General features: G+C 33.7%; 1 protein-coding gene across 6 annotated transcripts in view; it reads left to right on the top strand.

Moving 5' to 3' along the window:
- The window catches only part of LOC123699986 (homeobox protein homothorax), a 244,097-nt gene that overhangs the window by 13,167 nt on the left and 217,308 nt on the right, over positions 1-13,622 (top strand). For all 6 annotated transcript variants that reach the window (XM_045647060.1, XM_045647059.1, XM_045647058.1 and 3 more), the window contains exons 2-3: positions 9,453-9,616; positions 12,429-12,570. In XM_045647060.1, the coding sequence (XP_045503016.1) occupies positions 9,453-9,616; positions 12,429-12,570 (306 nt within the window). The remainder of the gene's footprint in view (positions 1-9,452; positions 9,617-12,428; positions 12,571-13,622) is intronic.

Raw genomic sequence — 13,622 nt, 5'->3', positions numbered from 1 at the left:
TATTCAATTTTGAAAAACGAATTTCAAGCTAATGTTCGCTGGCCGGTCACATTTATGAAAGGAATGATTTTTGAATTCAATTCGAATTTATATTTGGAACGGACGACGAGAATCCTTAACAAATATTTTGTAAGCAAAAGGAAATCGTTATCTACACGACGGAATATTTACGTAAAATCTGACTAAGAAACTGTCCCGGCGATAACCGTATCTGGGTTCATGTGCCAGCTATTGACCCCACTGTTTACAATTTTACAATATAAATATATACGCGAATGATAACTAGAATCAATTTGTAAATTTAATCTAAGGCTGAGGTTAACGGTCTATTAAAATATAATTAATTTTAATCGCAAACCGGTGATGTAAAGCTCTGAAATGACCCTTTAAATTTTATTATTTAGATACACTATTTATTGAGTAACACACGTTTATAATATAAAGCGCCTAGTCATTGTTTTAATGAAAGTCCACACGTTTGTAGGCTAAAAATTAAAAATGTTACAACGTAAAGCTTTCATCGGTTACCTTAAAACAAGCATTAACGTGCTGTTTTATACTTGAACGATAAATCTGATCGCGAATTGAATATGTCCGAACATCGTCTGTGTATTTTTATTGAAAACATTCGCTTCGTAGAAATGAATTGTAATGGTTTACTTCAAAACAGCCCGTTCGCGGGAAGCTTTGCCGTGACTCTCAATTTTGTACCATTAAAAAAAGAATAAATTCAAATTAAAAATAAAAGTATTCTATGGAACGGTCATAAAGCGTTATTCGAGTTTAATTTTCGAATATTGGAACGCGGATTCGAATGAGAACATCAAGTGCGTATTACAGAACGAGTTAGTAATTAAGGTGGGTGCGTTCGGAAATCGGTTTATTGACACGTGTTAGTGTTGGTCCCTATGCGGATGAGCAAATGGAATAATGGTCGTCTGGGCCCGCATCCGCTCGGATACTTGCAACGATACAATTTTTCAATTAAATACACCAGACAGAAGATCCCTAATAGGTGTCGTTAAGACGTCGTGTGCCCGATTTTCGATCCGACTCCGTAACGAGGCCGTTTTATTAGTATTTATGGTTCGAAACGGAACATTCTTTGCTATGAATGAATCGGAATTTACGACTAGCGCCTGCAATGTTATGCTGATAAATTTAATCGGTCGATGTCAATGTGGTTTATAAGGGTGTAGAGACGCATCTCGATTCGGCCGTATAACAGGTAATATAACCATTTTCTAAGTTTTACGGTACACGCGGTTGTAAAATGAGATAGCGTCGCATGTATTGATTTATTCCGTCGATTTAAATGATGAAGTCGCTTAATTGTAAGGAGATGCGTCACTCGGAGTGACTTAACAAAAGTTGAGACTATTAAAATAAGTTAACACCGTTATTTTATCAAATAGACGTGATTTGAACATGATTGTCGTTGGATATCGATGCGTAAATCTAAAGTAAATAGGTAAATGAGATTATAAAAAGTATTTGTGAAGTTTAGGTGGGTATTTTATTTGACTTGCATGCCTATAGATATAGGTAGGCAATACCTACGTTGTAAAATTCGTATTTCTGTTATTGTTAATGCTATATTGGGTACCTTAACTTGCACATTCTACGCACTGTTCCCCGTACGATAGTTCCATAGTAAGAACTTCAACGATTACTAACAAAAGACCATTCTATAATTATTATTAGGTATTTTCAACTATTATACATTATTCACTGTTGCTGGTCGCCCCAGACTGCCAGATGACACGGAGCGGGACAGACATACCGACTGTCTCGTGTAAGACAGAGAGGGAACATCCTAAGGGTGGCGTTTGTCCCACCCCGTGTCGCTTACAAGTGACGTCTTTCCGACCGTCTGTGGAACCCTCTAGTTTTTATATACTCTATGCTTCAAACCATATATTTACCATCTATTTGTGTATCTACAATATCCTGAAGGTGATCTTCGAAACCACAAGCTTATGACTAAATATCACCGCAAAATTCGCAGAATCAACCTCCGCTAATCTCTCGAGAATCAGAAAAAATGGCCGCGCTTTACAATATTTAAATCGAGCGATTTATTTACAAAGGTTCTTGATTATGATGAACCGACTGACGTGACTTATACACTTCAATAACCGTTCGAAACTAAATAATTAAAAAATGCCTCACAAAATTTAATCACGACCGTAAAACAAATCGAAAAGCATACGGATCGCAAAAGACCGCTCCGAAACATATTACACCGAAGATTCCCTGCGAGAAAAAACCACAAGAATGTCATTTAAAAAAATTAAAACGTACGATACTTATTTTTTTCGTTCGCAAACCGAATGGGATAAAGGTTATCTCGGAAAAGGCGGGACGGAGCGATTCCATTTTTAAAACGTATCATTTAATTTTGGAACCGGCTTTCAAGACGTCAAAAGGTAGTCATTACATATTTTCGTAATATTTAATGGCTAGTTTTATTTTTTGGGGATGGGGCTTAGTTCCACAGATAAGCAATTCGAATTTGGAACGAATACATTTATCCAGCGATAGGTATACGTCACAACATTCGATTTTTAAATGTTGTGTTAGTTTTTTATTAATTTGTGAGCGGTATTAATGGTTTTTGTCAAAACTACGGGAATGTAGAGACACCACATGTAAGACTGACGCATGTGTCATTTAAACATACATATGTGCATAATTAAATAAATTAATATCTTATAGCATCGCTGTTACATTGATTAATTTGCATTGTAAGTTTTTAAAATGATTTTAGGTCATTGCCGTTTTTAAGATAGGGGTAATTTGAATTTTCTAGCATAGATTTAGGGAAAACCTGTTTTTACTTATTGACATATTGAGTTATATAATCAATCGTAAGAATTTTATGAATTAATCATGATGGCGGAATGCGAAAGTGTTCATTTAAATAACTTAATAGTTGATTTGATAAATTTTGAAAATAACTTAGATGGATTGTCGGTATGAAATAAATGTTAAAATCTATACTTATATATTATAAAGCTGAAGAGTTTATTTGTTTGAGCGCGCTAATCTCGGGAACTACTGGTCCGATTTGAAAAATTCTTTCGGTGTTTGATAGCCCATTTATCGAGGAAGGCTATAGGATATATATCATCACGCTACGACCAACAGGAGTGGAACCACGGGGGTGAAACCGCGCGGAGCAGCTAGTCACTAATGAAATGTGATTATTAATTTTCCACACAAAAGTTAATACTTTCTCAACTTTGCTACGCTCTTTAAGTAGGCACTTAAATCATATGTGATTTAATAAATACTAATATCAAGCACATTTATGGTCTCATAAAATTATTAAACCCGTCGATACCATTGTTTCTTAGCCAATAAAATGATGTAGTCTTGACGCCATATTCATTTAGAGCCGCAGCTAATCGTGCTTATAGAAAGTGCCTTATGGTCTAGGTAATACGGTTGAAATTTGCATAGCAATATTTGTGGTATGTTTGTGAATCGTCAACATATTAATTGTAATGTAGTTTTATGTGCGGTCTAATGTTCCTTATTGCGGTGGGATAGAGTTGTAATTCGCGTGATTTATATGTGGTATAAATGTAATGATTTATTGTTGGTTTTGATGACTGCGATTACTAGGACTAGGAAATGTAAGTACTAGGCTTTGCGACCCGGTTTTGTGCGTAAATTGATTTTTGCTTCATACATGTAGAGACAGATTTCACATATTTTCAGTATTAACATGAAAAACTGAGATAATTTTGTACAAGCAGGTTTTAAATTTATCAAGCAACTAGTTGTGCCCCGCGGTTTCACTCGCATTGCTCTACCTTCGATAAATGGGCTATCTAACACCGAAAGAATTTTTGAAATCGCACCAGTAGTTCCTGAGATTAACGCGTTCAAACAAGCAAACTCTTCAGCTTTATAATATTAGTATAGATATTAAATCAACATGTAATTTTTAAACTTTTATAAGGTAGGATAATAATGTTTTTATCACTAAAACTGCGTTAAACCTTAAAAAAAACCAAATAGAATTGTTAAGTACCTACCTACCTACTACCTACCACAATAAACTGTACAGTAAACTATTGTTTAAAATACTTCAATGGAAAAAACGAAATTATAGGTTACAACTTACAAGTTATAAAAAGTTCAAAGTAAATACTATGAAACTACAGGCTACCTACAAGGCTACAACGTATGAATAAGTTAGATCTAGGCACCCTACTGTATGCACTACCTATTATAGTAGGAAACCTAATTGTTATAGGTATTTTGCTAACACCCGGTTAAGTATAGGGTTTCCGGGTTCAATTCCCAACAGAAGTATTTTTATTATATAGGAAATATTGAAATACCTAAAAGGCAATGCTAGTTTTTAAATTATTTACTAAAGTAGGCATTGTAAATAATAGGTAGCAATCAAATTGAAACCTTAACCAGTAACCTATCTGTACCTAGGTATAACGGTAAATAATGTCTAACAAAATAGATTAGAAGACACAGATTAGAACAGAACAGAATATTTAAAATAAAACATCTGTAAGTATTAATTATAAATAAGTACATACTTTTGAAGAACAATAGTATACAATAGTTCCTAAAAGCTGTATTGTAATGGATGCGATTGCGTCTCCCTGATAGTCGATAATAGTGGGGTAGGCGTCAAATTTAAACAGTAAAAGGGTCCTACAGGTGTGTAGGATCGATACAAAAAAGTGCCAACTCATCAAATTTGATGGACCGGTGTTTTTTTATGAAACGTCATGTCATTACTGTACCTCTAGCTATGGTATTTCACGAAAATGATATATTTAAAATGTGGCTTAGGGTTGGGCTCATCGGATTGTGTTTAGCCGTTTTTTAGATTAAATGTGTCACGAGCCAGGAAGATATTAATGTACCAGTGTGTCTGGTGTCATCTTATGTGTAAGATACATAAGAAGATTTTTGTAAGTATCTGGAAACTGAAAATATTTATTAGCCGTAGAGGATGCCAGCGCCTTGACATTTTATAATATAAAAAAGTTTACGACCTTAAAACTTCCAAAACACAAACGTTTCATAAAAATCAACCCAGCTGTTTCGTAGTTATTTACCAACACAATGAGAACTTACGCACCAATCTACATAGATACTCAAAATAGATAACATAGTCAATAAAAATAACTGCGTTAAAAACAACCGACTTCAAAAACGGAAAAGTAAGAAATAAAAAAGATTTGATATTATTAATTAATAATAATAATAATAATAAATTGATTTGAATAGACTATGGCAAAAACAAAAAAAAAAAAAAACAAATAGAAAATATTCGAGATTTCTTTTATAAAAAAGCTGAAACAAGCAAACTACATGCAGCTACAATTGCAGAAGACAACAACTATACTCCGCTTAACCTTAAACATAAAGAAATTAATTTTAAAACAAGACAAGAACAAGAAAAACTAAAAATAGATACATGGAGACAAAAAGAATTGCATGGAAGACACTTAAAAGAACTAGAAAAATCCAACATAGACCTACAAGCATCGAACGAATGGTTGAAAAAAGGCTACTTGTTCCCTGAAACCGAAGGCTTTGCAATAGCAATACAAGATCAAGTCATAAATACCAGAAATTATAAAAAATACATACTCAAAGAAAATATACCAATAGATAGATGCCGGAAATGCCAAAGACAGCCCGAAACCATACAGCATATTACTGGAGCATGTTCTAGTTTAGCGCAGAATGACTACACACATCGACACAACCAGGTAGTGCACTATCTTCATCAAAAGTTAGCTGTAAAGTATAATTTCAATAAAGGAAAGCTTTTACCATACTACAACTACAAACCAAAACCCGTATTGGATAGTCCGACATCTAAAATCTATTTCGACCGCGCTATTCTTACTGACAAAACCATTCATTTTAATAGACCAGATATTACCCTCCTAAATAAAATCACAAAAACTGCATATCTCATTGACGTCACGATACCCAACACACACAACATACAAAAAGCAATAAGTGAAAAACTTCATAAATACACTGAGCTTAAAGAAGAAATCCTCCGCATATGGAATCTCAGGACTGTTTACATTATTCCAATAGTTTTGTCATGTACTGGAGTTATCCCAAAAAATCTACACCATAGCCTAAAACTTCTAGACTTACCTAAAAATACATTCATTACGATGCAAAAGGCAGTTATATTAAATACCTGCCGAATTGTGCGCAAATTTCTTAGCGACAGCGAAATTACTGGTACCGACAATTATATCTAATTTAATAAGTGTCTAGGAACTCTTGGCTGTATAGCCCGCGCTCTTAGCAAAAACCCCAGAAAATGGGAGAAATAAAACAGACAAAGAAAAAATAATAATAAACTCTTTATTGTACACCAAATAAAACAATACAAAAGAATAACAGCAAATAGGATTATTGTACAATAGGCGGTCTTATCACTAACAAGTGATTTCTACCAGACAACCTGTGATCAAGGAAATGCTGGAAGATTATAATTTTGGAGGTGTAAAACAAAGCAAGCGTAACTTAATTAAATAAGTACCTATAGATAAAATAATAAATAACATATAATATAAAACATATAGATAATATATAACAAACATACATACATATTATAATAAAACATACATACATAAAAAAAAATATATATATATATATATATTTAGTATATATATATTTAGTATGTGCGAGTTAGAAATATAAATACAAATGACGTTACAGCGAAAGATAATAATTTTTAACCAATCTATCAAAGGAAGATATTGTTTGGGCGTGTTTTATTGTATTAGGTAAAGCATTCCAAAGATTTATAGCACGTACTGTGAAAGAGGAATGATAGAAATCTGAATGATGAGATGGAATCAAAAGAGAGAGATTATATGCAGATCTCAACACAAGGCTATTGGAACAAAGAAATTTAAATCTCTCCTTTAGATAGATTGGTGTTCTAACATCAAATAGAATGCAGTAGAGCAGATGAAGAATGCGTGCATTCCGGCGAAGGCGTATAGGTAACCATTTCAGTTTGGTACGGAAAGAGGATACATGATCATATTTACGCAAACCGAATATGAACCTTATGCAGAGGTTTTGAACACGTTCAAGAGCATCTAATTGATATTCATTAAGGTCAGGATAGGCGCTGTCACAGTAATCAAGTATAGGGTGAAGCAATGATTGTACTAGCTCAACCTTAGTGGGAATTGGTAGGACATTACGTAAACGTCTAAGTGAAGCGGAAGAGCTAAAAACTTTTTTTCGCAATTCCTGTAGCTGTTGTGACCAGGAAAGTGTTTGGTCCAGATATATGCCAAGGTTTTTAACAGTGGAACTGTATGGAATAACGATCCCATCAACAGTAATCTTAGGAATACCAACCCAGTCAATTTTGTTAATGAAGTGACGACTTCCTATTATAATGGTTTGAGTTTTAACCGGGTTGATATTCAAACCATGTGTTTTGCTCCATTGGATTATTGAAGACAGGTCTTTATTGGTTTCACGTATAGCATTAGGTAGGCTCTCAAGAGAAGAGTGCGTGTAAATTTGTAGATCATCAGCATATAAGTGATAGAGAGAGGAAAAGTTGTTTGAAATAGAATTAATAAATAAGGAAAATAAAAGGGGAGACAGTACGCCACCTTGAGGAACACCAGCAACGATATCACACCAGGATGAATAGGAATCGTTGTTATAGATACGTTGACGGCGTCCTCGTAGGTAACTATACATCCAATTACTTGCAGATTTTGATATATTTAGAGAGGATAATAAAGCTAACATTATGTCATGATCTATAGAATTAAATGCGTTGCTAAAGTCAATCAAAGTGAGTAGAGTAAGTTGCCTATTCTCCATTGCCATACGGATATCGTCAGTGATTTTAACTAAAGCAGTGGCCGTACTATGACCGGGACGGAAACCGGATTGGAAAGGATCAAACAGCTTGTTAATTTTAATTACTACATATTATTTTTATGTGCTATTTACTAAAAAGGTTTGATGTCGGTGCATGGGCTTAATACTAAGTGCTTAGTGTTTGGCACCGACTTCAAACCTATTTAATAAATAGCACATAAAAATAATATGTAGTAATTAATAATATCAAATCTTTTTTATTTCTTACTTTTCCGTTTTTGAAGTCGGTTGTTTTTAACGCAGTTATTTTTATTTAATACTTTTTAGTGTATTTTTCAACACGAATCAAACGAGCCCAAACTCGATAAAGTTGAGTCAATATATTACTGAGTTCCTATGGCCACCTTCCGATTCCATCATCAGATCAGCTCCATGTCATGATAATGTTTCATCGCTATCCAATTTACATTCGTATACAAAATTTCAGCTCAATCGGTTACCGGGAAGTGAATCAAAGTTACTTGCTACATTGAAATTAAGTCATCGAGTACAGACAAAAATGCTCATAAAATAAAAACTACTAGGCCTAGCGGAATAAAATTTTTATGGGACCAATTCGACACCATCCCGCATCGAACAAAAAAAGAATCACGTAAATCGGTTCAGAAACCTCGGAGTAATCGGTGTACATACATAAAAAAAAAAAAAAAAAAAAAAAATATACCGGCCGAATTGATAACCTCCTCCTTTTTTTTTGAAGTCGGTTAAAAATAGTTACAATCAAACAATCCACAGCTTCACAATAAAAAAAAAAAAACAAATTTCCATTAGTTTTAATTGCGCTGAAGATGTTTAACCCTAAAAGCCTCCAAAGCTTAATTGATGGTTCGATGGGAGATACAGCTACATGACTCGCTCTTACTATGAATATTCAAACTGCTTTTTGTTTAATTGTTCTAAGCGTAAAAGCCTTAATGTTAATGCTGATCGCTTGATACAGATTTTGGACTTAATAAAAGTCGGGTAAGGAAAAAAAGACGTGTGGCACTCGGGGACTGCCGCGGTAAAGCTTTTGCATGCTATGCCTTCAAGCCACACCTCCGCCCGTCGGAGTGGGGAGCGTGAGGTTTTTTCGTTACGGAATTTCTGGATTCTGTCCCGGCGCTCAAGGCCCGCGATAGAAGCTATGCAATGCAATAGCTTAATAACTGCAATAGAGAAAAATAATAAAGCGTACGTGAAATGAATCAGCCCCGTATCTCAAGTAGTAATATTGCAAACATTCGTAGGTATTCTAATTTATTTTAACATATATGTAAGTACACTATGTATATTCTACCATCTCAAGACATTTCAACATGTCTCATTCATAAAAAACAAGTTAACTTCCAAACTCTACATTTGGATTCAATTCTTCATCTAGTCAGACAACATTATCAAACCAACTCAACACACAGCACATCCAAACCAACTCACTATCTAAATATCGAACTAACTCATGTTTACACATTCACACCTACATGTATATTAACATCCAAAGTCTACAGTCTACACATATTCTAACTCATTATGTGCATTTACAGTACGACGAAAGCCTCCACGGCGGGGGCTACATGGAGGGAGGGATGTACCACGAACACAGGCTGTCGCACCCCCACATCCCCCCCGTGCACTACCCCCCCGCGGCGTCGCACGCGCTGCCCGGCGAGCCGCTCGTGCACAAGCGCGATAAGGACGCTATATATGGGTGAGTTGGTGGTAACGTGTGTTCTGTATTCCGTAGGTTGTGTTAGACAAACTAAATAAGTTGGTAACATGAGTTAGTTACAAATTGTGAGTAAGATAGCACGCTAATATCTATGTATGGATGGGTGGGTGGTACTGAGTTCTGTATTCCGTAGATGAGTGAGCTTAGCTGGTAACATGAGTTAGTTCTAAGAGTTAGTTAACTAACTAATAGTTCAATGGTTCTTATTATAAGTTGTGGGCGCTATTTACTTAGATATATGTGTCAGTGGGTGGTAGAGTGTGTTCTGTATTCCGTAGATGAGTGAGCTTAGCTGATAACATGAGTTGATTGACTATTATAGGGTGGTAAAGTGTGTTCTGTATTCCGTAGGCGAGTGAGCTGAGCTTTCAATTAGTTATAAACATGAGTTGGTTTTAAATTTCTATTGGACGATTCAAAGACGCTATTCACATTAATGAGTGAAGGAAATTAAAATATAAGTTATCTTTGATGCATAATGATGTTATTTTGTGAGCCAGTTTGATAAAAACCGATAGTATTAAAAATTATAAATATTTTGATGGACATAATTGATGTGTCAGGGAAATTATCAATTTTGATAGTGATTAATTATAATGTATTAGTGATAGTAATGTTAATAACAAACCTTGAAATTGAAGATTACAAGCCGGGTTTGCTTGCGTGCTTCTTTCTTCTTCTTCGTGCTTTTGCTATAGGAGTTTTTGTGAGAAAGAGCTAATAAGTCAGCACATTTTTTGAAATTTAATTTTTTCTTTTATCTTTTTATTAGGTACCTAATAGAATAGAAGTGAATATCATTTATTGTTGTTATTACATATCTATTTACATTAAAAAACCTATTATAAAAATGACCAAATCTATAAACTTTTTACTATGGTAGAATAGAACCCACGACCTTCCCACTGAGCCATATCTCCATTAATGACAGTATTAAATGATATTAAGTATATCAACAATGTTTTCGTTAATCCATAATCGCACCCATATGCACAGTAGCTTATCAGTTATCAGTGATAACGATAAGAAGTAATGACTTCGAAAACACAAGATTATAGGTGGCATAGATTTTTAAATGTAGGTTCAAGTAATTTGATTTTTAAGGTTGTTTGGCTGGTAGAGAATGCTGTGTAGTTATAGGGCCGTTTTTGAGTTTTTTATTTGAATAATATTTGCGTGTTATGTTTTTATAAATATTTAAATTAACATTTGAAACAGAGAAAGTTGTTTATGTGAAAAATAAAAGGCATTTAGATTATTGGCTACCTTACTTACTTTTTCCATTGTTTTAAGTATTCCTTTAAAACTATATTACCATACTTAACAATAATGAATTATATCCAATACAAAACAACATATCTATACTAATATTATAAAGAGGAAAGGTTTGTATGTATGGTTTTCACTTTTCACGCATAAACTACTGGACCGATTTTGATGAAATTTGGCACAGATAATCTTTAGAACCTGAGAAAGAACATAAGCTACATTTTATTGCGAAATATGTACCACGGGCGATGCCGGGGCGGATCGCTAGTATAAAATAAAATTGGGATACTTTGTCTCATACTTACATCTGATGTAATTTGTATGTATGTTTATTTCTATCAAAAATACAATCCTGTATTTTTTTAATAAAACTTAAGTGACGTCACTAACCATTTTAACGATGTACTTATTTAATTGTAAACGTATAATTAAGTTACTTAATTTAATCAAACTAAGTGCGTAGACAAACAAGTTATTCTAGTATTTTATGTTCACGCTAGATAATTAAATTTCAAAACTACTTGTTAAGTAACTAAGTTAGAACTAAGTATAGATCTTATTTAAATATGACAGAGGTGTGATATCTGCGGATCATCAGAGTTATCTGATCGAAAGTTGTCGAGCCGTTTGTGGTGTGAGTGATAGCGGGGCAAACATAAATTTTATTGTTGTTTTGTAAAACAATGGTATTGTTTATATTTTTGTTCTTGATATAAGTTGTTAGTATTTTGATGAGATTAATATTTTATGTACCTAATTCTTGTCTAGTAAGTATTAAATTTTAGGTTAAAAAAGTATTTTATATTGTGTTAGAGTTAGTTCCAGCAGTTTAAGCTAGTTTAGGGGAATTCGATGTTAAACCAGAAGAGTTGAAAAAATATCTAGGTAACTAGATATTACCTAAATATGTGTTAATCACACATCTTTATTTTAATTATCAACATTACGATCTTAATTACTATTTTTTTTGTATCAAAATCATCAATTGTATTTCACAAAATCACCTATCAGTACCTACATTTAAAATCCCACAAAAATCGGTTCATCAATTCCGACCATACATCGAAACAAACTAATACACATTGTCCGCTGTCACTCGCGCCACAATAGCGATTTTATCACATCACGTGCGATCTCCAAGTTATCTGAATGCTCAATTATTTGTTTTATAGCGCATTAGTATAGATAATCTGGATTTTTGTGACCTTTGTACACTTGCACCTTGGTTTTTTTTTTAAGATAGATTGTTTTAAAAATTCGATAGGTATTTCTATCAATTTCCTTATTTTTGAAACTATTTTTATGCATTATTGTATTATTTACATATAGTTTATTACTAGAAGTGTGCTTTCTGAATTTAGCCCGGACAAACATACAGACAAACACACAAAAATTGTAAAAAATTGTATTTTTGTACGATATCGAGTGTAGTCCAAAAATTATATGACGTTCAATTTTGACTTTCCTACGATTTTATTATATGTTTATATTTCCCACAATCTTACACTACTCCTGCCCCCAGGCACCCCCTGTTCCCCCTGCTGGCGCTGATCTTCGAGAAGTGCGAGCTAGCCACCTGCACCCCCCGGGACCCCGGGGTCGCGGGAGGGGATGTCTGTTCGTCAGAGTCGTTCAACGAGGATATTGCGGTTTTTAGCAAACAGGTTGGTGGTTTTTTTTAATAATAATTTGGCGAATAGTTTTTTTTTATAGAGCATTAGCTGTGCCCTGCGGTTTTACCAGTTTACGCAGTGCTCCACTCTTGTTGGTCTTAGCGTGATGTTATATAGCCTTATAGCCTATGGGCTATCTAATACCGATAGAATTTTTCAAATCGGACCAGTATTTCCTGAGATTAGCGCGTTCAAACAAACAAACTCTTCAGCTTTATATCTTTATGTATATTAGTAAAGATTAGGTATTTCGGATTATTGACAAAAACTGTTAAAACTAAAAATGAAATACGAATGTTTTAATGATAGTTATTTAGCAAAAGGTATTTTATTCCTAGTAAGTTTTTAGGACAGATTAAACTTGCTATATATGTAATTTTTAATTGATACAATGTATAGGTTGTTTTTTTGATGATAAGATTTTCAAATGTCACAGTTTTTAGTAAACAGATTATATTTTTTTTGTTCTTGATAAAAGTTTCCAAAAGTGGTAGAGTGGTTTTGGGTTATCTTTTTGATTATAAGTTTTAAAGAGAAACTGGATAAATACCTAACTACCTACCTCATGGTGTTTTTCCATAAAGGTTTAGTTTTTTGCGTGATGAGTAAACAACATAATTTAGTATTAAAATTTTGACAAATAAATTCATCGTGTCCAAAATATAAAAAAGCAAAAACCGGGAAAACCTATATATCCTGCATTATCTCTATAATCTTTGGCATTAGCTTTATCTGTGGAATCTAAGTCAGGTAGAGCCCCTTACATATTTGGAAATACCAAATATTTTGAATCTGTGGAAATTCATATTTAAAACGAAAATACTCATCCCTATTGATTATCTGTATAACAGATAAGTAATCGTCTATTCATATCTGCATCATAATCAACGATATTAAAAAAAAACAATAATCCTTCAGTTACAAGCTTAAAGCTTTTTCACTCTAAAACGCAAAATTAGACGAGACGGAACCATAATAAAAATCCCTGCAAACCAATACGATTTCACACGGACCCATTTAGAAAGGAAAATGATTCGCGAGCC

Source organism: Colias croceus, chromosome 18 (genome assembly GCF_905220415.1).
Source record: "Colias croceus chromosome 18, ilColCroc2.1".
Taxonomy (NCBI): domain Eukaryota; kingdom Metazoa; phylum Arthropoda; class Insecta; order Lepidoptera; family Pieridae; genus Colias; species Colias croceus.
Note: the sequence above shows the minus strand (reverse complement) of the source record. Positions and strands in the feature narration are given on the sequence as shown.